General features: G+C 46.5%; 1 protein-coding gene across 1 annotated transcript in view; it reads left to right on the top strand.

The window, feature by feature from the left end:
• Positions 1-27,964, top strand: part of RFTN1 (raftlin, lipid raft linker 1) — a 176,298-nt gene that overhangs the window by 104,235 nt on the left and 44,099 nt on the right. Inside the window, exons 5-6 of the mRNA XM_006083664.3 lie at positions 16,692-16,989; positions 25,542-25,745. Coding sequence (XP_006083726.1) covers positions 16,692-16,989; positions 25,542-25,745 — 502 coding nt within the window. The remainder of the gene's footprint in view (positions 1-16,691; positions 16,990-25,541; positions 25,746-27,964) is intronic.

Below are 27,964 nucleotides of genomic sequence, written 5' to 3' on the forward strand. Positions count from 1 at the left end.
CATTCAGTACAAAGTGAGAGTGAGAGTTTGTGTATTGTGAGGACCTCTGTAAAAGTCTGTAAATGTATAAAGTTATTCCTGTTGTCCAAGGACTGGCATCTGGGTGGTAAAACCCAGGAGATATACAGGGTATATCCAGGAGATGCGGTGTGTGATTGTTGGTGGATTGTGTATTTCCCCATCCAGCTTACTGTGAATCAGGTCAGCATGCTGTGGTTGCTGAATATGGTCTAACTCTTAGCAGGGGAGATAACTTTTATAGATCTTCTTCCCCCAGATATCCGCTTGGCTAACTCCTTCACTTCCTTCCAATCTTCGTTCAAGTTCACCTTCCAGCACATCTGCCCACCCTGTCCACCCATTTGTTATTTTATTATTGTTATTATTTTATCCTTACCCTAGGATATGTTTATTGATTTTAGAGAGAGGAAGGGGGGGAGAGAGAAAGAGGGAAACATCAATGTGAAAGAGAAACATCGATCGGTTGCCTCTCATAAGTGCCCCAACAGGGGACCAAACCCAAAACCCACTGTGTGCCCTGACTGGAAATTGAACCGGCAACCTTTTGGTGTACTGGATGACTCTCCAATCAGATGAGCCAGACTGGCCAGCACCTGCCCACCATTTTTTTTTAAAGCACCTTATCCCCTGCCACTCCCCACCATAGTAATTCCCTTTTCTCTTCTCTATTTCTCTCTTATCTGTAGCTTTTGTCATTTCCTAATACTTTATTATTTTTACTTAATTATTATGTTTACTAGAGGCTTAGTGCATGAAAATTGTGCCCTGGGGCGGGGGTGTCTCTCAGCCCAGATTGCAAGAGGGCACAGGCCAGGCTGAGGGACCCGACCTGTGCATGGTTGGGGCCTGGGAGGAATGTGGGAGGTTGGCCAGCTGGGGAGGGACTGCAGGAGGGCTCCAGGGCGTGTCCGGCCCATCTCCCTCAGTCCCGATTGGCCGGATCCCAGCAGCAAGCTAACCTACTGGTCAGAGCATCTGCCCCCTGGTTGTCAGTGTACATCATAGCAAGCAGTTGAGTGACCTTAGCATATCATTAGCATATTACGTTTTGATTGGTTGAATGGACAACCAGATAGCATATTAGGCTTTTATTATATAGGATTATTTACTGTCTCTTTTTTTCCATTCAGAGAAGAGTGTAGGTCATATAGTAGATGCTCAGTGGATAATTGTGGCATGAGAGGGTGGCAGCCCATGAATTTCCAGGGCTTGAAAGATGTCACAGTTGTATGGGAACAGATGCTTTCAGAGCTGATGCAATGATGACGAGGTGGACGGACACGCCTACCACTTCTTTTTCCTGTAACTTGCAGAAGCTTTTTTCATGTTTGGGGTTGGTTGAGACTTGTTGAGGAAGTGACTTGTGAGGATTGTATGTCATCCCCTTCTACTTCATACTTCCCAGCAGATATGTTTACAAATATGCAATTTGCTGTTATCACCAGGAAAGATTCTAAAGTGGCATATGTGTATAAAGGGTATGTATGTACTAGTACGTGCTTTATGAGATGGGACATGTTCTGGGTGCTAATTATGCACTGTCAGTGGACACATGTGGAAGCTGACAGGTTTACAGCACAGGTTGAACCTTCCCATCTGCGTTGTTGCGAGGTGCTGAGCATCCCTGCTCAGTGAGACCTGCCTGCCTGCCGGATCTGTCTGGCATCCAGCAGAGATAATGAGCGTGGGAATCTGGATTAACCTGGCGGCGTGTCCGGGTGGGGTGTCTCATCTGAGAAATGGAATTTATCCTGGTAGGCAGTTAGGCTGCCTGCTATATCTTCCCCCGCCAAACTGGGAGGTTTCACTTTTACTGCTTGAGTTGATGTGCACTCTTTTCTGCGGGTTTTAGAGCCAGATAAACCCATGTAAGGTTTAACCCTTTTCTGCTGTGGGGAGAATTCCCACTCCCAGAGCTGGACCCCATTAGGATGAGTCCGCAGTGTGGAGGATGGCTTGGGGGAAGGAGAGGAGGGGGAGTTCTTGGACATAAAGTACCCAATTACTGAAGCTGACTTACCTCCTCAAGGAGAAATCTGGAACTTTAAAAGCCCAGTTCCAGAATTTTCTCCTGATTCCAGTAAAGGAAAACTGCTACTTAATACCTTGGGTAGTCAGTTATGCAGGGCACATGGCCTTCTGGAATTCTTGGTTTTCTTCCCTGTAAAATGAGGCTTTTGCACATTGATAATCTGCAATATTCTATGATTCTATGGTTGACCCCAGCTTTTCAATGATTTCTCCAGAGGCTTATTTTATTAATTCATATTTTAGGATCGTGGCATGCTGAATTTTAGTGCCATATGCCTTCATTTTATGAAATTTTCTGGGCACATCTTAGCATTCGCTGTGCTCTGTATTTGTTAAATCAGTGTTTGTTGATTGATAGCCATTTTTGTCTTTCCCCTTAAGTAGTAATTATAATTGGGGTTCAAGATAAGGGCTTTTATTTTTTACAAGCTTTTTTCCCCTTAGGGTTAAAAGTAAACGTTTCCTTCTGACACTTCAATGGAAAAAAAATCTATTGTGAGGAAAATCTAAACTTAAATGATTAATTTGTTGGATCACTTCTGACTTCTTAAGTGTTTAAAATACTGAAAAATAAGATAGATTACCATTATGTGGGTGGTGCTGAAATCTATACAAGTAATCCAAGATATGGGTTTGGACAAATGGCCCAAGTGTTCCAATAACTGATTATTCTAAATCTAGCCTAAGCAATAAGAGAAAATAGATTTAACCAAAGTTTCCCGAATAACTAATTACTTCCCAATCTATCTTCATTCTGTTAGCCCCATAGCAGGAGGCCTATGATTAAAAGGTATCTGGGGAGGATGGGTAGTAGGACATTACTGTTTGCTGTGTTAGGGATATTATTGGTGGGGGTGGCAGGGATGTTATATGGGTGAGGGAGTAGGGATTTTTCCCCCAGATTGATTGAAATATAATTGACAATATTATGTAAGTTTATTATGTACAACATGATGGTATGATAAACCTATATATTGTTAAATGATCACTACATAGTTAACATCCATATTTACCATTTTCTGTGGGGGGTGAGAATATTATCTACGCTCTCAGCAAATTTCAGTTATATAATACAGTAGTGTTAACTATAGTCACCATGCTGTACATTCCATCCTCAGAACATACTCATCTTATAACTGCAAGTTTGTACCAGCCCCTGGTAACCACCATCCTATTCTCTCCTTCTGTGAGTTTGACTTTTTTAGGTTCCACATATAAGTTATATCATACAGTATTTGCCTTTCTCTGTTTGACTTATTTCACTCAGCATAATGCCCTCCAGGTCCATTGTTGCAAATGGCAGACTTCCCTTCTTTTTAATGGTTGAATCATATCCTGTTGTATACACATACCACATTTTCTTTTTTTTAATATATTTTATTGATTTTTTTACAGAGAGGAAGAGAGAGGGATAGAGAGTTAGAAACATCGATGAGAGAGAAACATCGATCATCTGCCTCCTGCACACACCCTACTGGGGATGTGCCTGCAACCAAGGTACATGCCCTTGACCGGAATCGAACCTGGGACCCTTGAGTCCGCAGGCTGATGCTCTATCCACTGAGCCAAACCGGTTAGGGCCACATTTTCTTTAAGTAGAGATGTTATTGGTGGGGTGATAGGGTGTTATTGAGCAGAAGGCAGTCCAAGAAGCTTTTATTTACTTATTCTTAATTCTTATTGGAGGATTTTTTCCCCCATTGATTGGAGGGGGAAGAAGAGGGAGGGAGGGAGAGAGGGAGGTGGGGGGGGGGGGAGAGAGAAACATCGATGTGAGTGAGAGACATCTATTACTTGCCTCCTACATGCACCCTGACCGAGGTCTGGAATTGAACCTGCAACCCAGGTATGTGCCCTTGACCAGGAATTGAACCCGAGACCCTTCATTGTCCGGGCCAACATTCTAACCACTTAGCCACAATGGCCAGGGCCCAAGAAGCTTTTATTGAAAAGGCTCCTTCAGAGATAAAAAGGTTGGGATGGAGGGTACAGGGAGTAGAAGAAAAACACCTGAAAAGGTGGGGAACTTTTAAAGAACATGTATAAGTCTATTCCTGCTAGAAATAAAGTTAGTTCTTCATGGAACTCTTCATTATTCAGTTGGTGTAGAAACTTCATTTCAGTGGCTTCCCATTTTGAATGAGAGATGCAGTTGCTCACTGAGACACTCCCCAGAGGACCGTGGAAGATTCTCTTTATGGCGCCTTAAGAATAACACAGCTGGGTTTTTTCCTAAGCCTCAAGCACCAGGGGGGTCCCTGTGACTCTTTCTGATTCCAGTGGTGCCAGGGAATGTGGGCATCATTCTGTGTCGCTCTTGAATAGTAAAACATCATCATTAATTCATGTGCTACGCGTTTGTAACTTGTCACAAACAAGAATTATGCCGAGTTTTCCTCCAGGTTGGCCTAGCCGATTAATAATGTAGGGCACGCTGTGGGGGCGGGGCTTACCTCAGGGTACCTGCTTGTTGATGCATCATCACGAACCAGAGGCTAATAACACATTGCTCTTGTTCTCCACTAAAGCATGTCCCGAAGGGCCCACTCCTTGGAAGTACTTGTGTTATTATCCTTGTTTACATGTCTGCATATTTGAGAGTACTGCTAACTGCATCCCTTATAAAGGGCTGTGGGTGTTACTTTAAGAAATGACTGCAGTCTGGTATCTTCCCATCGGTATGAATTAGTGAGGGTGACTGTATTCTAAGAGGATCACTATTGCTTTGTAACAAACCACCCCAAAACTCTATGGTGGTTTACAACAACAGTCATTTATTTTGCTCACGGATTTATAAGTTGGGCAGGAGTTGGCAGAGACTTGGCAAGACTGGGGCAGAACTTGGCTGATCTCTACTCCACATGGTATCAGCTGGGATGCTTGTCAGTGGGTGGGTGGCGGGGCAGGGGTGGGGTGTCCACTTTCAAGATGGTGCACTTACACGGCCGCCTGAAGGCCTCTCCACAGACTGGTTGGGCTCCCCTGAAACATGATGGCTGGGTTCTAAGAGCAAGCACCCCAAGAGAACAAGGAAGTTCATGGAATGTTTATGACCAGGCCTCAAAAGTCACATGGCTTCCTTTTGACTTTTCTCATTGGTGGGGGCCCGTACTGGTTCCAATAGAGGGACGTGGACTTTGCCTCTGGGTGACGTGGTGGCAGGGTTCTAGCAGACCATGCTGGGTGAAACATATTGTTGTGACCATCTTTGAACAATACAATCTGTCACAAACATGAATTCAGAACCTGCTACGTTCATTTACAGTTCGTTGTACTAGGAGAGGACTTTGAAACATGCAGGACGAATATGGAATATATAAAAAATAAAAACCAAGGCAAGAAATGGAAATAAGTTGAGTATTGAATGTCAGGGTTATCGGGCATTGGAAATGATCTTTGATTGTAATTCTCAACAGTTGTAAATGCAAAGACCCCCACCACCAAAAAGAAAAAAACAAAACGGTCCTATTTGTTACTCAAAGAGATCACGTATCTTCAGGAGATCTGAAAGGAGCTCAAATCATTTTCATCTTCCAGAAAACCATCCCGGGGTCCTCCTGGGTATGGGTATTTACAAAAGAACAATAAAACAGTCAGTTCTTTGCACATTGTAATGAAAACCATCCCCAAGTACTTAGTTGAACTGGGAGTTTCCAATGCCATTAGGACCGTGTTATATTTTTGTTGGTCTGGAGTTGTGGGAATAGAAAAGTTTTTTTTTCCTTTAACCAAGGTTAAAACTTGGATAGCACTGGTCCAACCGCACCATCACAACATTTTGTTAAAGTGCCTTTCATTATTGTTTTGGAAGCCTATGTAAATCAGGGGATGGTGGGAAAAAGAAGTCACGGATACTGGATGTTAAAGCAGTGTGGTGTGAAGGGGAACATCTGTTCCTGGTTAAAGTTCTTCAAATTTATGTTCTTTCCTCAGTCATTTAGCCGTGGTGCTGAGATTTGAGTTCCATGAAGACTCTCAGACTGGCTTTTCAGAACATTCATAGGCGTCTTAATAAACCCTTGAGGTTCTTTGCTCCCAGCTTATAATTCCAGGGTCACTGGTATTACCAAAGTGTGAAATTGGGGTTGTCAACCTCAGCAGCTCCAGGATTTGGATTCTAGCTGGGTTTTATGTTTCCTTCTTTCTTTACTTTTCTTTATCTTTTGGGGGTTGGGGGGGTGGAATGCACTGTCTTATCTTAGGTAGTTAAGTAGTACCTTTATGAAAGAAGGCCCAGTGGAATGCCCAGTTATGAAGTATTTTTTACCTGGATAAGAAAGACTGATATTAACAAATGGTTTGTTGCTGCAGCTTTCCTTTTTCCTGAGGGGAAGATTGACCTGGTTTGTTATGAGATGGACTGAAAACCCAGGGGCTGCAACTAACTTTATTTTAACAGTGTTGCTTTCTTGAGATGTACCGTGGACCTGCGATCCCTTCATTTCTCTGGGCCTGTTTTCTTCTCTGTTAAAAATGATACAAGTAGCAAATGATGTGCAGATTTTCAAAATGTCAAATGGGTGTATTTGCAAAACATTACTGGCCCCAGATGGCTGGAGTTAATAGACTCGTGGAAGTTTCTACTGAGAAGTAACTTCAGATTCTGCAGATTTAACCTCCTACCCACTCATTTCTTTTTTAACATATATTGAGTACCTACTAGATTATCAGGAACTGTTTCAGATGCTGGGAACATAGCAGGGAGGAAATAGACAAGGTCCCTAGCCTCACAGGGATCTCATCCACCTTGGAAAGACAGACAATACGTGACTATTTTTTAAAAAGTGGTGTAAGTGATATGGTGAAAATCAAGCAAAGAGATGCTGAAGCATGGCCAGGTGACCATTTTTAGACTGGGGTTTCAGAGAAGGCCATGCATGGGAAGAGGGGACCCAGGTAACAAGGAGAAACCAGTCATGGGACATTCAGTGGAACAGCATCCCAAACAGAGGTGGCTGTGAGTGCTAAGGTCCCCGAGTGGGAACCAAATTGTATGTTGAAGAAAACAAGGCTGTGAAGGTGGAGAGGAGTGGGCAGGTATGGAGTAGGACACCCCAAGGGGGAGGACGAGGTAGCTGCCCAGGGTGGATGGGAGGTCAGCACAGTGTCCACTGATGGGAGACCTGGAACCTTCTTGAGAGCTTGAGTGGATGGGGTGGATTTGACACTTGTGGGAGGGACCAGGCAGAGAAAGTCCTGGATGTGATGGCAGGAACGCAATGGAAGAAGCGGATCACATACTGGACAGGGAAGGACGAGAAAGGACAGTCATCTGCTTATTCTTTTTAAAGCAGCTTTCACTGCTGGTCACGCGTAACTGGGGGACCCTTTGTCTCCGTTTGTGTGGACAGTTCTAGCTCAGGCCTGTGTTCACAGCATAATTATTAACAGTTTCACCTTTTGCTTTCAAAAGTGCCCTTGTTTGGACGATCGGTTGCCTGCCCATAGTTTAACACGCCGGAGTCCTGCGGTACATCGCCTTGCAGTCCACAGACTGCTTGCCACCTCTACTTCTGGTCTCCATCTACCTCCCACCTCCCTGCCCATGACGAGGGAGGCGCTTTCTGGCCTCTCCCACGAGCTCTGCCGTGACCCCAGGCCTCCAGCCACTCTCTCTGCCTCCACTCTGTTCACTTCTGTTACCATCGCCGTCTCTCACCGAGATTCAGACCAAATCCTGCAGACGGATGAATTTCCTTTGGGATAGGCCTCACTGTTGCTCAGAAACCATGGTGGCATCTCAATGCCTACAGAACAAAAAGTCCAGGCTCCAAAGATTCAATAGTCTTCAAGATCTAGCCCAAGTATCTCACAGAACAGCATAGAGTATAGTGAATACAGTGCTGGACCCAGCCTGCTAGGTTTGACTCCTAGCTGCCATTTACTGCCAGCTGTATGGACTTGGGCACGTTTTGCAACCTCTCTGCCTCCGTTTTCTAATCTGTAACACAGGGATGAAAAGAATACCTAGCCCTGGCCAGGTGGCTCAGTTGATGGGAGAGTCAGCCCTCACCAAAAGAGGTTGTAGGTTCAATCCCTACTCGGAATACATATGAGAGGCAACTGATCAATGTTTGTTTCTCACATTGATGATCTCTCTCTCCCCTTCCTTCCTTCCTCCCTTCCTCCCTCCCTCCCTTCCTTCCTTCCTTCCTTCCTTCCTTCCTTCTTTCCTTCCTTCCTTCCTTCCCTCTCCCTCTGTTCCTCCCTCCTCCTTCCCTTCCTTCTTCTCTTTTTAAAAATTAATAAAACATATCCTCACGTGAGGATTACAAAAAAAAAGAGTACCTACTTACATTGTTATTATAAGGATTAAATAGGTTAATCCATGTAAAGCCCTTAAAACAATATTTGGCACATGGTGAACAGTAAATGTAAATTATTGTGATTGTGGATTTTTGGTGCAGGCACATTGAAATTTGCTCTTCTTTGCTTAACTGATGACACTGGCTTACCACTTCACCTTTGCTAGCCTTATGGGAGTCCTTCCCTCACGCCATTTCCGTATACAGGGACTTCACCTGTGGGTGAGGTTATTTTACTCACCATGGACCTAGGAAGCCACGAAACAACACCCCGGGAGGTCCAGCGCACATTCTGTGACTTTCCCACGAGACTGTGAAGAAAGTCTCTCTAAGTGCTTTGCTAGCATGATGCTTTGAGATTTGACTTAGCCATTTCCTCTGTGGTTGTGCACTGGCATTAGTGGGAGCTTGGGGTTCCTGCAGATTCTCCTGTACATTTTTCCCCCTTAGTGGAAAATGCCAGCTCTCCTGGGCAGAGGTCTTTGCTTTTGCTCCAGGGTCCTGATCTGAGCCCAGGCAACCACATTTATGCTAAATTGTCCTGATGGGCTTCCAGTGAGAGAGGTTAGGGATTTGCAGGGTCAGGGAACATCTGCCAGAGGGGACACTCGTCTGCTCCAGCGGTTGACTCTTTCCTTTGTGCCCCTCCTGGTCTGGGTTTGTATCTGTGTGGCACACTGCTCTGTGTAGTGAAATGGCCGGGGGTTGGACAGTGATTCCAGAAATAGTCTTTAAAAAACTGTCTTCAGTTATATTTCAATAATGTTGGGGGGGGGGTAGGAATTTTTTTAGCAGACCTGCCATTTGGAGATATGCAAAGATACCCTGTGTGAAGTAGTAGACTGCTGTGTGTCTGCAGACAAAATAACCTAAGCACTGAGGCAGGAAGCACTTTGACCAAAATAGAGGGGTAAGCAAATGTAGGTTTACAGGTGTTCATATGGAAAACAATACAATAATTAATAATAATACAAGAATAAACTCCCATGTACTCACAACTGTAAACCTCCTTTTGCCTGCCCCTGTATATAAACATGATAAGGATTTCTTTGCTTGGTTTTATTTGGCTTAAATATCAGTTACCTTATATAATACTTGGTTTGTATTCTCTTCTTCATTTGAGTACATGTGAGTACTGAAAAAGTTTCAGATTTTATTTCACATGACATAATGTATCTGCATGGTAGATATTTAAATATTTGTTTTGTCCTAAAATTCCTCTTCTTCAGAGCTGCGTTGTTGCCACAGTGCATCTGTGTGGTTTCCATGGGAGCCACCCTGCCCTTGGTCAGAACTGATTGGCCCAGATGTGGACACCTGACCTAAGTTGGGCCAATCAGAGGCCTTCCCTGGGATCTTTTTACTGTGAGTAATCAGGAAGTTGAAGGCACTCTATCTTCAGTAGCTAAGCTGTAAGCAAATACTCAGAAGTTGACAATGGCCATATTTTCTGCCACATGGAGGAACTTGTTTTTAGATAAGATGAATGGTGCTAACAAATAAAAAAAAAAAGTAGGACATAACTTGGGGAAATTTTCTGACAGTGCTGAAGATACTGGTTCCAGGTCTTCCTAAGGTCCAGCTCTGGCCCTACCCTGCTGGCCAGTTGGGTGCTCTTTCAGGTACCATTAGGTTGTTCTTCACAGATAGACCTTCCCTTCCTTGTTCACTTTGTGTGCATTTTTTATTTAGACTGTTGACACAGGGGTTGATTTTCAGGGGGCACAAAGGGCTAGTTGAAGATCTTTGGGCAGTCCTATTTATTTCTAACTACTCTGCCCTCCATTTTTACCGAATCGTGAAATTGTAGGCACAATCTAAGTGAAAGAACTGAGTCAATTAACACAGAGTATGAGGGCAAATAAGACTTCTTTTGTCAGACATGCCTGCCTTGAACAGAGCCACCAAAGGATGGGCTCACTCTCTACTCCCGCCAGAACAATGGGCCCCTCCTCTGCCTTTTGTTTTCAAGGGAGTTTGCAGGTTTCTCAATTCTTTCAGCATTTCCTGAACTCCACATAACCCCTAATGGCAGAGGAGAATAAAGAAATACCTCTTCCCCCAAACCCGAACCCTGCCAAGTAGCGGTCCCTCAAACTGAGCTTGGACAGTTTGAGAAGGATGGACCACATTAACTCTTCAGTTTCTCAGTTACCCTTGAGTTAAACCAACACATACAAAATCCAAGAGGGCAGGGATAGTGCCTGTTGGGCTCACTATTAGTTTCCCCTAATAGGTATTGAGAAAATAGTTATGGAATGAATGAGTGGATGTTATTATCCCCATTTTATGGATGAGGAAACCGAGGCTTACATAAATCAATCATTGGCTAACAACATAGCTAGTGAGTGGCAGAGCTGGATCCAAAGCTGTAGGTCTCAGACTCCTTGTCCAGGGCTCACTCCATGACCTGTCAGTCTTTACAAGAGAAAACCACACCACCAGATAGTCCACATGTTCTTTCCTTGGGGCTCCATAATGGAACTAAATACCCAGCCGTGCTTGGTAAAGCTTTCAGTTCCTGAAGCTAAGTGTTAACACGTCAGAACTAAAGGCAGCTTCAGACTTGAGCTAAAACCTGTGTTATTTTTGAACCTTCCTTTTTCAGAAAGCTGTACAAGAGTTTAGGTGATAAAAGATGGGAAGGGTTGCGTGCATATGATAATATATTCACCGCAAAGACTCACATGTAACTGCAACCCAGAACAGCATTTTTGTGCCTGTTCTTGACACACAGTACATGCCTCTGTTTGTGGGTTCTTTGTCTATGTCATGGATCCGCAAACACCTTTAAATGTCAGCCATCATAGACGGTGACCCAAGAGTTATGAGGGTGGGTCAGAGTGGTCTAAGGCCTACTTGGGATGTGTATGAGTCTTGGTATTTACCTTATATTTTATGTCTCTGAAATCATTGTTGAAAACTGTTTCTATTGCTCCGTATTTTATGTTTTATTATGCTTTATAACAACACTATCCAATAGAACATTCTGTGATGATTTAAATGTTCTGTTTCTGCACTGTCCAGGACTGTAGTCACTAATCACTCGTCACTAGCTGTTGAGCACCTGAATTGTGACGAGTGTGGCTGAGAAATTGATTTTTAAATTTTATTTGAATTTAAACAGCCACACTTGGCTAATCGCTACCACAATGGGCAGCACAGCTCTGTAGTTGTAAAAAGTCGGTAAGTTTCTGATTGCCAGCATTAATTAGCTCATTAGTTATAAGGATTCCATTAAGTTTATCATAAAGTTAGAAACTGGCTACACCTTGGAGATAGGAAATCTACCAATTAAAGATTTAACTTCCCCACCTCAAAACGTGGTGAGGAAATTTCCCTCAACAACAGTGACAGTTGTCAGCTCTCTTGCTACCCCTCAGCCTCCCCCCTGGGGCCTCGAATCGATACCAGATTAAGTCTTAGTGGACGACTTGTTTCTATTTGGAGCACATGCTCTCTCTCACTGACTTATGAGAGCTCATGGCCTTCTCTTCGTTTCACACCAAGTCAGGGTTAGATTTAGAGACCTCCATCAGCCTGCCCGGTGCTATCTCACTCCCTTTACCTGCTTTCCTCCTGTGTGGTCAGAGCTCCCCAGAGAAACAGAACTAATCGGATTACAATTGGCCTTCCATATCTGCAGATCCCACATCTGCAGGATGGAAAATATTCAGGGAAAAATGTTACGTTGTGGCTGATGTGTACTATGTACTTGGGCCTACGACGGTCACATCTGTACTAAAATGTGCAGACTTTTTGGAATCATTACTCCCTCAACAATACAGTATAACAACTATTTACATAGCACTTACATTGTGTTAGGTATTGTGAGTAATCTAGAGATTATTTAAAGTTCCTGAGGGGTTGTGCATAGGTTATATGCAATTGTTATATCACTTTATATAAGGGACTTGATGTATCCATGGATTTTGTTATCCACAAGGGTCCTGAAATCAATTCCCCACAGATGCTGAGGGATGACTGCATCTATCTATCTATCTATCTATCTATCTATCTATCTATCATCTATCAAGAGAAAGATTGAGTTTGAAATTGATGTATTTTAAGGAATTGCCAGGTAGCAAGTCCAAAATCTTGTAGGGGCATCTTGCAGGCTAGAGATTCAGGTAAGAGTGATGTTGCAGTCTTGACTGTGAAGGTTGAAGACTCAGGTAGCTTTTCTATGCTGTTGTCTACATGCAAAATTCCTTCTTCTTTGGAGAACCTCAGTCTTTGCTCATAATGCCACCAATTGATTAGGTGAGGCCCACCCATGTTATGGAGAGTGGTCTGCTTTACTTAAAGTCACTGGGGAGTAGGTGTTAATCACAGCTGAAAAATACCTTCACAGCAACATCTAGACTAGTGTTGACCAAACAATTAGTCACCCTAATTTAGCCAAGTTGACACATAAAATTAACCATGACACCTTCTTCATTGGATTCAGACGAAATGGTATTACATTGTCACTGACCCTTCACCTACATCATCTAATATGACCTGTAGGTATTCCAGTTCCCACTGACCTGTCAGCAGGAGCCTTTTATGCTCCTTTTTCTATGTTACATTAGCTTTCATTTTTACTAAACCCACCCCATGTCTCATTTCTCCCTAACTGGTTTCACCCTGACTGGCATATGTACTCTAAAACTCAAGTAAGTTTGCCAGACTGGTATACATGTACACTTACCATTTGCAACATGGTATTCATTTTGAAAGTAAAGTAGCAGACAGTATGTTCTAGATTTTCTGGGACTATCCAAATATTCTGTTGTTATTTTTAATAAAAATGATTCTTCAAATACATATCCAAAGGTGATTATTTTTTACAATGCATTGAGACTTTGTATAGAAATAATTTAAAAAAAGAAATCTTTTTCACATCATGAGATTTCTGATTTTAGGTTTAGAAAATACAGTTACCATCAAATTTGTTCTTACTCATTATAGAGAAATTGAATGAAGTCTTGGATCCATCAAAAGTGGTATTATTTAATATGTGGTGCCTACATCAGCAATTATCACTCCCTTAAGTTTTGTGGGTGGGGTCCTTACGAAATGCAGCAGAAACGAGAAGAAGGTGGGCAAGAGTGTATTTCAGTTTAAAATAGTATCTAGCTGGGCACCTTGGCACAGGCTGGATTATATAAAGTGGAAAGAGTGGTATTGTTGAAGGAGCTTCAGGGTGGATTTAAGGAGACTCAGAGTCGTACCTGAGCATTACCTGTGATTAGCCCTGCGATGCTTGACCAATTTCCTCTTCTATAAGGTGTTATTTTGAGGCCTAGGATAATGCATGTTAAAGTTCTGAGTAGAAGTTGTACAGTGCTAACAGTTGTTTTAAGAAGCCACCGTTGTTAGGGAAATTTTGTGGGGAATTTTGTAACCAAGGTGACGAGGGCCTTGGTTTGATCTCCATGCTGATTTGACTCTGTGCTCGTGAAGACCTGGTGTAGCTTGAAGTAACAGTGGTGTCCAACACCAGCTGTTGAGCACCTAAATGAAGTGGTCTCAGATATAAGGAGAAAGGGGGAGGGATGCCCGAAACACAGGGGGATAAATCTGGCAGGATGTGGTGAGTGTATACATGGGATTCGAGGAAGGGAAGAGCTAAGGAAGATGCCAGTTTGAAGAGATGAGGTCTTTGTTGGACCCTGTCAGCTGTGATCACCAGCGATGTATGTCTGAAACCCAGAGAAAAATTAGGGCTGTGGGGTTCGAATTTGGGAATAATTAACATATGCCTAGTGGTTAAACCCAGTGATTACAGGAGGTCACCATGGGGAGTGTAGAGTGGTAAGAGCTGGTGGCTGAGGATGAATCCTGCTAAACACTACCTAATCCTCACCATTATAATGCACGTGAGCCTTGCTCAGTAACAGTTATGAATGAACAAATGAGTGAATGAGTGAATGGGAAACAAACAGGGCTCAGTTTGACAAACAGTCAAATGACTTTGGGAGCAAGAGAAAAGAAGGTGCCTGTACTAGAGTAAGGTAGGAAACCAGAAGTGTCAAGGCCCCCAGGGTCTAGCCAAACAGTGGCCTTTATAAAATCTAAATGCAGTTCTCCTAGTTAAGAAGGACTACTCACCCTTTCTGGTAAACAGTTTGGCAGCCTTATCAAGCCTTTGTTAAGTTACTATCCCTTAACCCAAGCATGTCAAACTCGCGGCCCACGGGCCGCATGCCTCGTTTATTTAGCCCGTGTTAGCCTTTGCGTTTGACATGCTGCCTTAACCCATTAATTCCACTTCCAGGAATCCACCCAAAGAAAGTACGCAGTGCTGCAGACAAAGTTTATGTAGAAAAATAGTTCATATTCCTGAGACATGAACTTCCCTGGAAGGCTTGGGTTGGGATATTTTTTAAAGTTTTGATACTGTGTAGAACTATAGCTCAGGATACAGAATGTTCGTTAATGTTTAAGATAGAAGATGAGCAAAGAAATCTTGTCATTTGCTCTCATACCCTCCACTGTCCTCTACTCTTGGAGCTCCCTTAGTGGGAAAGTCGGGGATATTCTGGCCGACAGGGTGAAGTAAGCGCCTTTGTTGGCATCCATGATATGGCCCTTGTGGTTTCCAGTTCAACCTCATTTCGGGGCATTCCTGGCTTCTCATGTCATGTTCCACAAATATTTTGAGAAGTTTCTTGAATACATCAGGATGTTGTACACCACCAAGCCTTTGCCCATGGTAATCCTTCCTTCTCTCTATCTACATTGCCCTTCTCCCATTTAGTGAACTCCTAGTCATCCTTCAAACAAAACAATTTATGTAAAGTGCCTAATGCAGTGCCTGGCACATAGTAGGTCTGCAGTAAGTGGCAATTACTACCTTTGCTATTGTTGGGTCCAGCACAGGCTAGACTTTATAGAAAAGACTGGACTGCATGTTTGCATCTTCCCTAAATTGTCTTCTAGAATGTGTGGTATTGAACTAAAATGACCTTCTGCTTAAAGTTAGGGTGGTTCATCCGAGGACGGCTGCCAAGGCTTGCTCCTCCCTCAGAGAGAAAGACTCCATGCTGGACTTCTAACTAATTCTCAAATGGAGATGATCACTGCAGAGGTCTCAGGATTTTCTGAGGTCATCTACTTAGGGATTGGTGACTAAGACTTAACACAATTTTGAGGTCTCTACCTCCTGATTTATTGGAGCATCCTTGTCCAGAAAGTCCTCTTAAAGTTCATCTTCTAGTTTTGGCTGGCTTTTGCTTTGATTTTATTAGGCTATTACTTTTATGGTTTGTTTTGTTTTGTTTTTCACTTATGACTACTACGTTCAATTGTCTGGGGGGATTTTTTTTAGGGAGAGGAGAGTTAAAATGCCACAGTACTCTTTGTGGCCATCAGGCCCCCACTTACGGGCTCAGGAAGTGAGAAGGAACTTACCCAATACCTAGACTGGATGGTGTGAACCATGGCCTGCAGAATCATACGTCTGCCTGAGCAGCACCTGTGGGCCTGGCGTGGTCTCTGGCTCCTCCAGGTTCACCGGGGACCAGCAGCACCCCCAAGCAGGTGTCCCCTCTTGTGGGAACGTGGGCATCTGCTCTCCCACAGTGGTGATTTGCCCTTCGCTGCCAAAACAATTGTTTAAAAGAGGAAGCTCTTTGGGTCATAAAATGTCATCAGGTAGTTCGTGTGTACTTATGTAGACATACTGGATTGTACAGTAGCCTGGTTGGCAGGAAGTAGGTGATTCATCAGAGAAAAAAAAAAGATGAAAAAATAAACTCTTACCAAATGAACTTCCTCTTTCAAACTCTCTTTGTTTCAGCTCATCCTTTTAGACCCTTTCCTAGCCTCTTAGGAAAAAAAAAAGCAAAACTAATAATACAGTGTTTCAGCCGAAACCGATTTGGCTCAGTGGATAGAGCGTCCGCCTGCGGACTGAGGGGTCCCGGGTTCAATTCCGGTCAAGGGCATGTACCTTGGTTGTGGGCATATCCCCGGTAGGAGATGTGCAGGAGGCAGCTGATCGATGTTTCTCTCTCATCAGTGTTTCTAACTCTCTATCTCTCTCCCTTCCTCTCTGTAAAAAATCAATAAATTATATTTTTAAAAAATAATAATAATACAGTGTTTCAAAGACAGGTCATCCCAGCTCTTCGCAGCTCAATGCTGTGTTTTCCTGTGGTTAGATAAAAAACAAGGCCCATGCTCTCCGCCCCCAGTCAGGCCAGGGCTGGGGTGCGTGTACTGCCTAGACACGGTGCCTCTGTCAGCTCCCTCGGTTTCATGTTGAGGCGTTTTGGATGTTTTCTGTGTCCCCCTATGGTAGAGCATCCCACTCACATGGTTCTCTTCATTTTGTTTGCCTCACAGGTCCAGGAGGCTGCCAGTCGGGGCCTGAAATTCGTGAGTGTCATCCCTCAGTACCGCTGCCCTGTGAACTCAGCAGGCAGCAGCCTCCCGGTGGGGGGTGGGGACAAGAAGAACCCAGGTGCTCCAGCAGGGGCGGATGGAAGCCCAGAGCCCAACCAGGGCCCAGGAGGGGAGACACCCATCACCGCCAAACAGCCCAGCTTGCCTTTGGAGGAGGGGGACGATGCCGACTTTTCCAAGACTCTGGATGGACCGGATGGGGACCTGTCCGAAGTGCCTGGGGAACCGCTCTCGGGAAGTAAGTATGTCAGCACAGGGCCTATTGGCCCGAGGGAAGAGAGGCTAACAGCTTCTCAGGAATCCCCATGGCATTTTATGAAAAAGAAACGGAATGAGAATGTAGAGAGAGCCATCCATCAAACAGGAAAAAATTTATCAAGTGCTTTTCTGGGCCTCTGGACTGTTGACTTACTGAAGCTGTGACTTCCGGGGGGAGCAGAACCACATGAAATGGACTCGCAGTTGCTCCAAAAGGGCACGTTTGAAGTGGATTCTCACACTTGAATTATTTCACCCATGTGCTTTTGCACTGCCCTTGAGTTACCCCCTGTAACACAGGAAGTGCTAACGTGCCAGCACCCATGCAAAGCGGAGGCTCCATTTTGGGTTCACTTGTTTTAAATATCTGCCTAAAGAAAGAAATCAAGAACGCCAGTTGAGGACACATCGTGCGGGAAATTGGTGACTCAACTCACTAGACTGGAAACAACCAGATTTCAGGAAGTTTAGTGGACAGATCGGCACCATGCAGAGAACACTTGGCCAATATGTGAATCCTCTTAATCACCTAATAATGGCCATTAGAGCATGCACTTTAGGTTGGGGATTTCAAACAACAACACAACAATGTAGAAGCCGACGTGCTTTACTACTGCCTGTGTACCAGGCCCTGTGCCAATAAGCATTTTATATGACCGATCTCTTACTTCTCCTGATAGCTCCAGGATTTGGGTGAGCTCTAGTATGGCCCATTTTACAGCAGAGTAAACTGAGGTTTAGAGAGTACATCTTTGTCCAGGCTGGGTTTTGGCAGGTCTGGCATGTGAACCCGGGCAGGCCTAGCCACCATCTCAATTCACCTCTCTTCTTGGTCTTTCCTGTGTAATATCCTAATAGACTCACAAGATGTACTGGGGCCCTCAGTTTATAGACAGTAATATTTCTCTTTGTTTCCCCATAATCCCCTTTCCTCTTCTTTCTCCAGGAAACCTCTCATCTAGCCATTTCCTGAGAGCCAGGTACTTATATGAGCTGGGTGGCCTCTTCTAGTCTTTGGAAGGTGAATCAGTAACGAGACTGACAGGAGGCGACCCCAAGCCTTATGAGGCCTTTCTCTTTCACCTTTCTGGACCATCTCCCTGGTTAATGTTATTATTTATTTACTAATTCTTGAGATTAGCCTTAAATAAATGATGAAGAGTGGTTCGTGCTTTGAGAATCGAAAAGAAGGTGAAGTAGTGTGTGTGTGTGTTGGGGGGGGCGCGGGGGGTTGTTCTTTCCAGTACTTCCTGAAAAGAACACTGTGGGATGGCTCATTCCAGGGACTTATATGCCAAGTTGATTCAGAGGGAGAGGGATTGGCACTGCCTCAGTTCTTGGATATATTAGGATTTTTGTTGATTCGAGGCCCAGGTCCCTATTAGGTACTGCAGTAGAGCTCTTTGTCTGTGGGATTTTTCACTGTTTGAGGCAGACTTCTGCTCCCTCCAGTGTAGCTGAGAGCACATTGAGACCCTGTGTGTGTCTCCTAATGAAAGTCCAAGTCTTATTCCAGAAACCTCCATCCGCTCATTGCTGGTGGGCTGGGTGTGTGCGCGCTCTGAACCCCTTGGAGCCCATCTCTACAGTCCAGGAGCTTGGGAGGTGAGGGGCAGGAGTTGTGGAGAGGCAGGTGGCACCGTGGTTAGGAACCTGGAGTCTGTTTCCATGCCCGGCCACTACCTTCTAGCTAGGCAGTTTTAGCCAACATACCCTTCTGTGCTTCCGTGTCTTACCCTGGAAAATAGGGCTAGAACAATAGTTCGTTGATGGAAGGTTAAATGAGATGCACATTTGAAACACTTGCCACTGCTTGACTAAGTGTGAGCTATTAGTATTGGGGTACGGGCTGCTCTGAATGGAACCCTGGCTTTGAGAAAGGAGGCAGTGAATACGGAGGTTCCCCTCAGGAGTTTCAGATATTTCCTGTTCCAGAATCCACCTCCCCCAAGATTTTTTCCAGACGTCCTGTCTTCCGTGTTTGACCCCAGGGAGAGGTCATTGGGGCGGTTTGTCCTAGGATCCACCTTTCCCCAGGTGCCTCCTGCTGCCCTGTGACAGTTCACCTCCCTGACCTGGAGACTCTCTGGTCACAGAACACCCAGGGACCCCTGAACACCAGCGTGTCCTGGTCTGTGTCTCATCTCCTCAAGTCCCTATTCTCCACTAGAAAGCTAGTTCCTGCCAGGGAATCCGGGTTCATGTTCGCTGTGCAAGGTGTTCTAGCACCTCCCCCGCCCCCATCTCACTATGTGGGTACATGAGGCTGGCTCTTACCTCTCTGCTCAGGAGGCCACGGGTCCCTGAAATATAGACAGCTCACTGTCATCCTTTTCCTCTTTTTGTGGAATAAATGTGTTTTTCAGCAGAAAATGAACACACAGGGGTTACTAGTGCCCGTGCACGGCCTTGTGGTGGATGGACAGACACAGTCACAGTGGTGATGACCCGCTAAGTCAGTGGTTCTCAACCTGTGGGTCGCGACCCCTGAAAATACATCCTGCATATCAGATATTTACATTACAATTCACAACTGTAGCAAAATTACAGTTATGAAGTAGCAACGAAAATAATTTTATGGTTGGGGGTCACTACAACATGAGGAACTGTATTAAAGGGTAGCGGCATTAGGAAGGTTGAGAATCACTGCAAGTGGTCTCAGTTCTTCCTGTGTGTTCTCTTGATGGCATCTCATGGCAACTGTATGACAGAAGATGCTGTGATTGTGCCCATTTCCCAGATGAGCAAAGTCACCTTCCATGCCCTCATGGAGTTAAATTTTATCTCATAGCTTCAGCAGTTGGCCTGCTTGAAGGCCAGATGTCCAGGGACCCTGTCCGTATTGGTCATGGCCCTCATCTCACCGCAGCCTCTCTCCTAATCTTCGTCCTGGGAACTCTTTTCCTTGCACCACCCCCAAACACCCCCACCAGCTTCCCCTCTCCGCTGCTTGCTCAGCTTTCAGCTTGCCTTCCTCTCAGGGCCCCCTAAGGAGGGTGAAGTGTTTTTACTCCTCCTCCTGCCAGGTGGGCTTAAATAGGCAATCACAGCAAGACAATTAAAAAAAGTCCCGAGGGAGTCTCCCTCCTTCCCCCTCTTTCTCCTCAGTTAATTTATTTCCTTTATAGGAGGCCTAGGGGAGCCAGTCTAGGCCAGGGCTGCTCAGATAGGGCTTGCCAGCGCATTCTCCATCAGAAACAGAGCTGGTTGCCCCCTCCTCACCCCCACAGGCTCCAGGGAACAGCGGCTCTGGTCCAGAGGTTATGCCATGTGCCCACTCGGCCCCCTCGGAGGCCCATCATGTGGTTTTCTTCCTGCTCATTGACTTTTATTTTCTGGTCCGGGGGAATTTCCTGTTGGTTTGATGGCCTCGCTGTGCAGAGATCACCTGAGCTGGCGCAGAGACAGCCCCATGCCTGGCTGCTCCAGGACGCTTCCCCTTTCCTCTCACGCTCCCCCACCCCAGGCAGCTCTGCTCAGAAGAGCAGGATCAGGCCCTTGTGAGGCATCTCTGTCCATAGGGAGCTTGTGTTCTTCCTTTGTAATAAGCAGGCCGGGTGGGAAGGCCAGTGCAGGGAAAGGTAAGGAAGGTGTCGCTGATGTCCACCTGCCACTTCTCTCCTGGCCTCCAGCGTTCCCCGTCTTGTCCTTCCCTCGCCATCTCTGTTGCTGCAACTTAAGTCACAGAAACAGGGAGGTCAGACAGGTTCATGCAAATTGGAATTGTTCTCACTGTCACGGAAATAATACAATGTCTTCAAAGCATTGCCCTTCTCACCCGGTGTCCACGCAAATGCTTACAATGCCAGGCAGAAACCTGGGCCAGGGGGTCTCCATGGCACTTCTCGGCTGAGGGGATTGTAGTCAGTAGGCCTCCTTGGCCGGCAGCTCATTGTGAGACGAGAGAGAGGGGATACCCTCCTGAGTCTGGCTTTTCTGATATTGGCCCCTCCCTTCCCCATGCCCCCAGGATAGTTCTACCCTGTAGTCATGCCCCCCCACCCCCACCACATCTGCCACCTGCCACCATCTTTCTGGCCTTTCACTCAGCCCATTAGCAAACAGCTATTGAGCTCCCACCCGCAGTCCTCAGCTCCCGCCTTCTGTGCACTGATGACATTAGCCTCTTGTTAGATTTGGGAAACAGCCCAGGCTCGGGGTTTGAAAGGCTCTTGGCTTTGCCACTTACCAGCTTGTGATTTCTGGGGGATCCACTTAAGGTTTCTGGGCACAGAACCGATGGAGACTGGGAGAGTCACATGGGGTGGTGAAGGCGAAAGGCCTTGTCAATACAGTGTGTGCCTGTGGCTGCTGTTAGTCTTACCAGCGGGTTCCCGTGGCGTGCTGTGCATGCAGTGGTGCCAACACTTTGCCCTGGCAAACAGAGGTGCCTGCTGTTAGTGCCTGAGCCTGATCAAAGCCTGAAGCATCCTTTTCCCAGATTGAGGAATCTGGACAGGCCCAAAGCCCCCCGCCCTCTCTTCCCACCATGGTGCCCACAGCCCTGCCTTCCCAATGCAAACCTTTCGGCTTAGCTCCCCCTGCTCATAACCTCAGCAGACCGTGGCCCCCACTCAGTCCAGCTACCAGGCCAAGTGTGACTCCCACTTGTTTCTTCCTATCGAGCTATCTCACCAGCCTCCTCCTCCTCCTCCCAGTCTAGCCCTTGGAAGCCTGTGCCTTAAGCCAGACTCTGAGCTCTCTCTTCCCTCCGGCCTGGAGGACTCCTGGAGCACCAGGACCCAGCTGGCCCCGCTGCTGCCTGCCCGTCACCGCCTCTCTGGGGCTTTGTCTGCAGACAGGCTGCAGGCTTCCACCACATACCTAAGGTCCCACTGCCTGGTGCAGGCCTCAGGCCTGGATATCTGCCTCCCTCCTCCCTGCTCCCCAGGTGCTCAGCAAGGCCAGAGTGGGCTGCTCTCCGACTGGCAGCACCCAGCGAGCCCACACCCCCTCTTCCTCCCCCAGCTTCCCGAATTATCTGGCTTAGGTCATATTACAGGGACACACCTGGTCACAGAGAATCGGAACGGCACAAGGGGGAAAGAGAAAGACAGCAAGATAGAAATACAACACGGTCTTTGTTTTTTTAATATGTTTTTATTGATTTATAGAGAGGAAAGGAGAGAGATAGAGAGATTGGAGCATCGATGACATGAGAAAGGAATATCATCGAGCGGCTGCCTTCCGCATGCCCCTAGTGGGGATCGAGCCCCACAACCCAGGCATGTGCCCTGACGGAGAATCAAAACAGTGATTTCTTGGTTCCTGGGTTGAAGCTCAACCACTGAGCCACGCTAGCCAGGCACAATAAGACCAGTCTTGATGCTTCTTCAGGGTTCTGCCAGGCCCGGTCTTGAGCCATTCTCAGAACATTCTCAGAAACAATGCCTTTCCCTCCCCCCCGCCCTCCTCTGGGACTTTCTGTCCAATGTCTGGAAAAGTCTTCCAGCTGGGGTCATGCGTGAGTCACAGAGCAGCTGAGAAACTTTAAACAAACTTGGGGCTTCTTTCTGGACTCCCTGGTGCCTGCTCATGTGAGGATGTGTTTCGGAGAATCAGAATATTAAAACATCAAAGGACGTCATTCAGGGACAGTTTCTCTTGGCTGGTTTCCACATGAGTGGAGAGAGGATTGTGGCCAAGGAGACAGAGGGACGGAGTTGACCGCAGGGTTAGGCATCTGAAATCAGGTTTCTCCCAATATTTCATTTCTACGAACGCTTTGGAGGCTCTTGATTCCAACAGCATTTCCTTTCCTTCCTGACAAATGTATTTCTGTCTCTGGCCTCGGTCCTCCGCTCTGGGGAGGGTCCAGATGGGAAGACGGGGGCCCCGTTACCACTGCGCCATGTGTGATAGGCCGTACCTTCCCTTCACACCACCCCGCACTCTCACTTCTCACTTTAGCCTTCCGCTTTTTCTCTTCTGTTTCGCGTTGGGGAAAGTTGTGTTTCTGTCTTGCCGTGTGTGGGGAATCCTGTGTGATCAAGTGTTGTCATATAGTTTTGGATTTTGGCCACTTCCAACTTCCCCGCTCACTCCTCCCATGTAAAGGCTGGGATTTCTCTTTAATTCATATGCATTCGTGCTTGACGATAGCAGGCTCTGGTGGCTGTGGCTCTGGCCCACCTTGGAGTCACCTGGGAACAGCTTTCTCAGCCTCTGCCTGCAGTGGTCCCCTAGAATGGCCTCAAATTCCAGGAATCTGGATGAGCATGCCCAGAAGGAATGCCTCAAGAGTGGCCCTCAGTCGCTGAGGATAAAGGCCCTGGCTGGCTTGCCCCTTGGTAAGGCAATCTGAGGTGCAGTTCTCCACAGCAACTCAGGGGAACTGAGCCTGTGTGATCCAAATGGTAACCCTTGAGTTAATGCACCCTTCATTGGCTCTCATCTCTTCCCCTGTTTCCCACCCCTGCCCCCTCACTCTGTTTCCTGGGATCACTTCCCAAATAACCAGTTGCACCCAAAGGCTTAGCAGGCTCTGCTTCTGAAGAAATCCAGATGAAGTCAAGGACTCATCTGAGCATTGCTTAGCCCAGGGGTCCTCAAACTACGGCCCACGGGCCACATGCAAATACAAATATTGTATTTGTTCCCGTTTTGTTTTGTTTTTTACTTCAAAATAAGATATGTGCAGTGTGCATAGGAATTTGTTCATAGTTTTTTTTTTAAACTATAGTCCGGCCCTCCAACGGTCTGAGGGACAGTGAACTGGCCCCCTGTTTAAAACGTTTGAGGACCCCTGGTAGCCTCTTGCCTTTGTAGCTTTGGCTCTTACTTGAACCCCTGGCACCTAGGGCTGGAAAACGCCTGGTGATCTAGTTCACATCCTGTCCCCACCCCCAGCCCCAATGCATTGCTTGGGTCCCCTCCGTGACAAATCTTGCTTTGCTTGACCCCATCCCTCAAGTGTGTGTTTCAAAGTCACGAAATAGCGCAGTGGTTGCCAGTTTTGCACACCAAGACCTACTTTCTCGTGTGAAAGCCGTTACTGGCTGGGACAGCTTCCTGAGTCAGGCGAGCGGGCTGAGAAAGGTGATTTGGGGTGGGGACGATGAAGAGGCCAGAGGTGCTCCTTTAAAATCCGGGTGGCCACTTGTGAAGATGGGCACTTTCCTTTCCTAATTGGTCCCAGCCAATGGATAGCAGGAAATGCCCCCCCCCCTCACCCCTGGAGCTTAACTCGTGCTGATGACAAAGGCTCATGGCCCAGCACTGCTCCCCAGAGATCTCCGCTGAGGCTGGCTCAGATGGGGCTGCGAAAAGACTTCCTTTGTCCAGAATACAATTCCTATGTGAGATAATTTTAGATGCTACACGGATGGACATATTTGGCGTGAATGTGCCTCATCGTTCCCTCCTGTTTATAGCAAGTGGTAGTTGTTTCCCTGAGGATCTGGAAGCAGAGTTTCCTTTGACAACGCATTGATTTGAATAAAGGAAAGTGAGTCTGTTTATTTGGCTCGTGCAAAAACTATGAAACCCCGACAGATCCGCGACAGCGTCCCAGAGCGTGGGTGTAGGCCAGGTGTCTCCTGCGGGGAGCCCGAGGGTGACATTTGTCTTTTTTGCTAACGTTTACGGCCTTTAAAATATTTCTTTGAAAGAAGGGCAGGGATTTTCTTATTGAAACAGGTATTTTTGGAAAGCAACGCATATTCCTGACTAGCCTGTGGAAGCAGGGTTTTTTAAGCTGGGGGAACCCTGATGGCTTGACTAAACGAGAAACACAAAAAATAGACCTTCGGACTTAGATGGAAATTCCAGGTACTCGCTCCGGAGGCCGGCACTGCTCATTCGTGGCGGGCAGCACGTACGGCGGGCGCGGGTCGGCTGCCGCGTGGTGGTGACTATTGATTTTTGAAAAGCCGGGCTGTAAACGAGGGAGCAGGAAGTTGAGCGCCCCCCTGCCAGTGTCTGCCTGCCTGGCTGAGCAGACCTTCCCCTCCGGGCAGGAACCCTCATTTACGGGAATGTATTTATTTTTACATATCAGTGATGTATTTTTGATGTGCTTGATTAAGTATTATGGGCTCAGCCCCAGGAAACACCACTGCAGTTTATAAATAGCGAGTTGAGGGGTGGACAAGGTTCCTGGAATGACGGCAGTATTTTTGCTTTTAGGTGCCTGTGTACATTGACGACTTTTTTTTCCTTTTCTTCAGACCAGCTCTCGCCCAAGTATGTCTGCTTTTTCTTTCAAAACATCTTTGTGTGAATTCCTCGGGCTCTCTACTCGGCCCTTCTCTCAAACACCTCACTGCACAAATGAATAATCCCAGATAACATTATATGCCAGATTCAAAACTTAAGTCTCCACTTGAAGTTCATGAGGCCATGTCACTTTCAGGGCACCCCTAACTCACTGCTTGGAATCGGGTTTTATTATCTGGCAACAGCGCTCCCTCGCCGAGATTTCACCTCTGATGTCATTTCTCAGGCTCCTGAGAGATTCCACTAGACCCAAGGAGGCAGCTGTGATCACTGTCTAAACTCTTGTCTCCCCGCCCCCTTTCCAAATCCCAACAGAAATGGAGATCTTCGCCCTTTTCAACAGACCGAAGAGCCATCAGGAGTGCCGGCAGTACTATACGGTCACCATTCCTCTCCGGGTCTCCACGAACGGCCAGGCAGTGAGCGGTTTGGATGCCAACTGGCTGGAGCACATGAGCGACCACTTCCGGAAAGGAGGCGTGCTGGTGAATGCCATCTTCTACCTTGGCCTGGTCAATGGTATGGAACCCACAGCCCCCGGGTGGCCCTGGAGAACTCTGCTTCTCATTCTTGTCCTCTGAGCCCATCTTCAGAGCCTGCTTCGCTCAGAAAACTCTGCAGCTAATGAATGTGCAACATTTGATTTCCCATGAACACGCCTTGAGGCGGTTTCCATAAAGCCCACCACCTATGCCGAGGCCAGAGACACCTATGCTCTCTCTCTAAACCTCGTCTAGCCAGGTCTCTTCTAAAATGCCAGAGACAGGCGTGATTCTGTTTCACTGGTGGTGGTCTCCATCTGTGTTGCTTTTCAAGGCTTTGAAAAAGATTTTTCCCCAGTTTTGTTAATTGCCCCCTGGGATCATGCCTCTCCGAGAGTGTGAATTGTTTGTAGACACTCTTACAGTTTGAAGTAGCAGTAGCAGCACCTCGGAATTAGCAGCAGAGACGTGCACTGAACAGCCTGGTTCCTGCAAGCTCCGTGGGGACACGCGCTGTTCCCGGGTCTCGTGGCACCCAGGACTCCCTCCCCAGTGGTGGGTTATCGCTGGGGTTTGTTGCATGGGGTGGCAACGTTGCTGGTGTCAGCTTTTCGAAGGCAGAGAGCAAGTCTGCCCAACCCGGGGAAGTGTGTCAAGCAATTAGGAGGGGGTTTTTGAGTTAACACAAAGGCAAGTTGAGTCACTAGGGTGCATCCAAGCTGGGAGGCAACTGGGGAGTGGGGCCAACAAGCCAGCCGCTGTGGGTCCTGAGGGCTGCCAATCAGCAGGATTCCCAGGTAAGTGAAATGTTGCACCGAATTTGTTAATCTCAGCAAACTGGGGTGGGGAGGACACACCCACAGTGCAGCGTCTGGGTTGTTGAGTCGTTTTCTAAGAGTTAGCAAAGTCAGGAATAGAGTTGGATTTTACATTATTTGCTATGTCAGCAAACACACACAGAAGAGACATCAGTCTTCATTCTGGATGTACCTTCTATATGTCATCCAAAGCTTTAGAACACTACAGCACAGACAGATCTCAACATTGGACACCACCCCTTGTTACTAGAGAAATATCAATAGCTAAGTTAATGTGATAGCATAGTAGCAGCAGGCATCCAATGGCAGAGTGGTCACAACCAGCTGTGCGGTGGGTGAATGACAGAAGAAAGGTGACTGGTTCATTATGAACACATCCCGAGCAGCGCTGTCCAATAGAACTTCGTGCCATGATGGGAATATTCTATTTTTATTCTATTTCTATGCTGTCCAATATGGTAGCCATGCATGGCTAATGACCTGTTGAAATGTGGCTAGGAGGGCTGAGAAACTGAATTTTAGAATTTAATTTTCATTTGTTTAAACTTCAATGACTGTCCAGCCAGTGTGGCTCAGTGGTTGAGCATCAACCCAGGAACCGAGGTTGCCAGTTCAATTCCCAGTCAGGGCACATGCCCTGTTTGTGGCTTGATCCCCAGTGCAGTGGGGGAGGGGCTGAATGATGTTCCTCTCAATAGCAACATTACAGGTATGAAGTAGCAACGAAAATAATTTTATGGTTGGGTCACAACATGAGGAACTGTATTTAAAGGGCCAGAAGGTTGAGAACCACTGTTCTAGCCCTTTCTCTTCCTCTCTCTCTCTCTCTACAAAAATAAATAAATAAATAATAAATTTCTAGGACTGTATGTGGCTAGTGGCTAGTGTATTGGACAGTACAGTGCTAGAGTATCCATTGCATGGATATAACTAAGGAAGAGTCCTTTCGGTTCTCTGGCAGCAAGGTCGGTAACCTCCCTGTATACAAGGCGGCTTTCCATGGTGCTTGCAATGTCCCCTGAAGCTAGAGAATGTCACCATCTGTTCTGAGATGCACCATAAAACATCAGTGGCATCGGCTTGGGGGAAATGTTCACAGCCCTGATTCATCAGCACTTGGGGAGAACTCTTCACTGCCTGCTTCCTGCAGGGACACCCCATCTCCCATCTTGGATTGTGGTCACATCAGCTCCTTTTATCTCCTCTGGGTGCTCCCGGAGGCTCCCTGTGGCTGTGCATAGTTTTGCGTTTCTCCTTGGGAAAAACCGATGGTTAGTTGTGCTCACATCCTAAAGCTGCAGGGAGGCACCGAAGGTGGCAGCTACTCAGACAGCCGCTGGTAATCTCCCCCTTAGGAGCGCGGGGGAGTCCAAAGAGACGTTTTTCTCTTTGGCCTTCCTGCCCGCACACGTCGGGGGCAAGCTGAACCCAAGAGGTC

The sequence above is a fragment of the Myotis lucifugus genome, unplaced genomic scaffold (genome assembly GCF_000147115.1).
Source record: "Myotis lucifugus unplaced genomic scaffold, Myoluc2.0 scaffold_8, whole genome shotgun sequence".
Lineage (NCBI taxonomy): Eukaryota > Metazoa > Chordata > Mammalia > Chiroptera > Vespertilionidae > Myotis > Myotis lucifugus.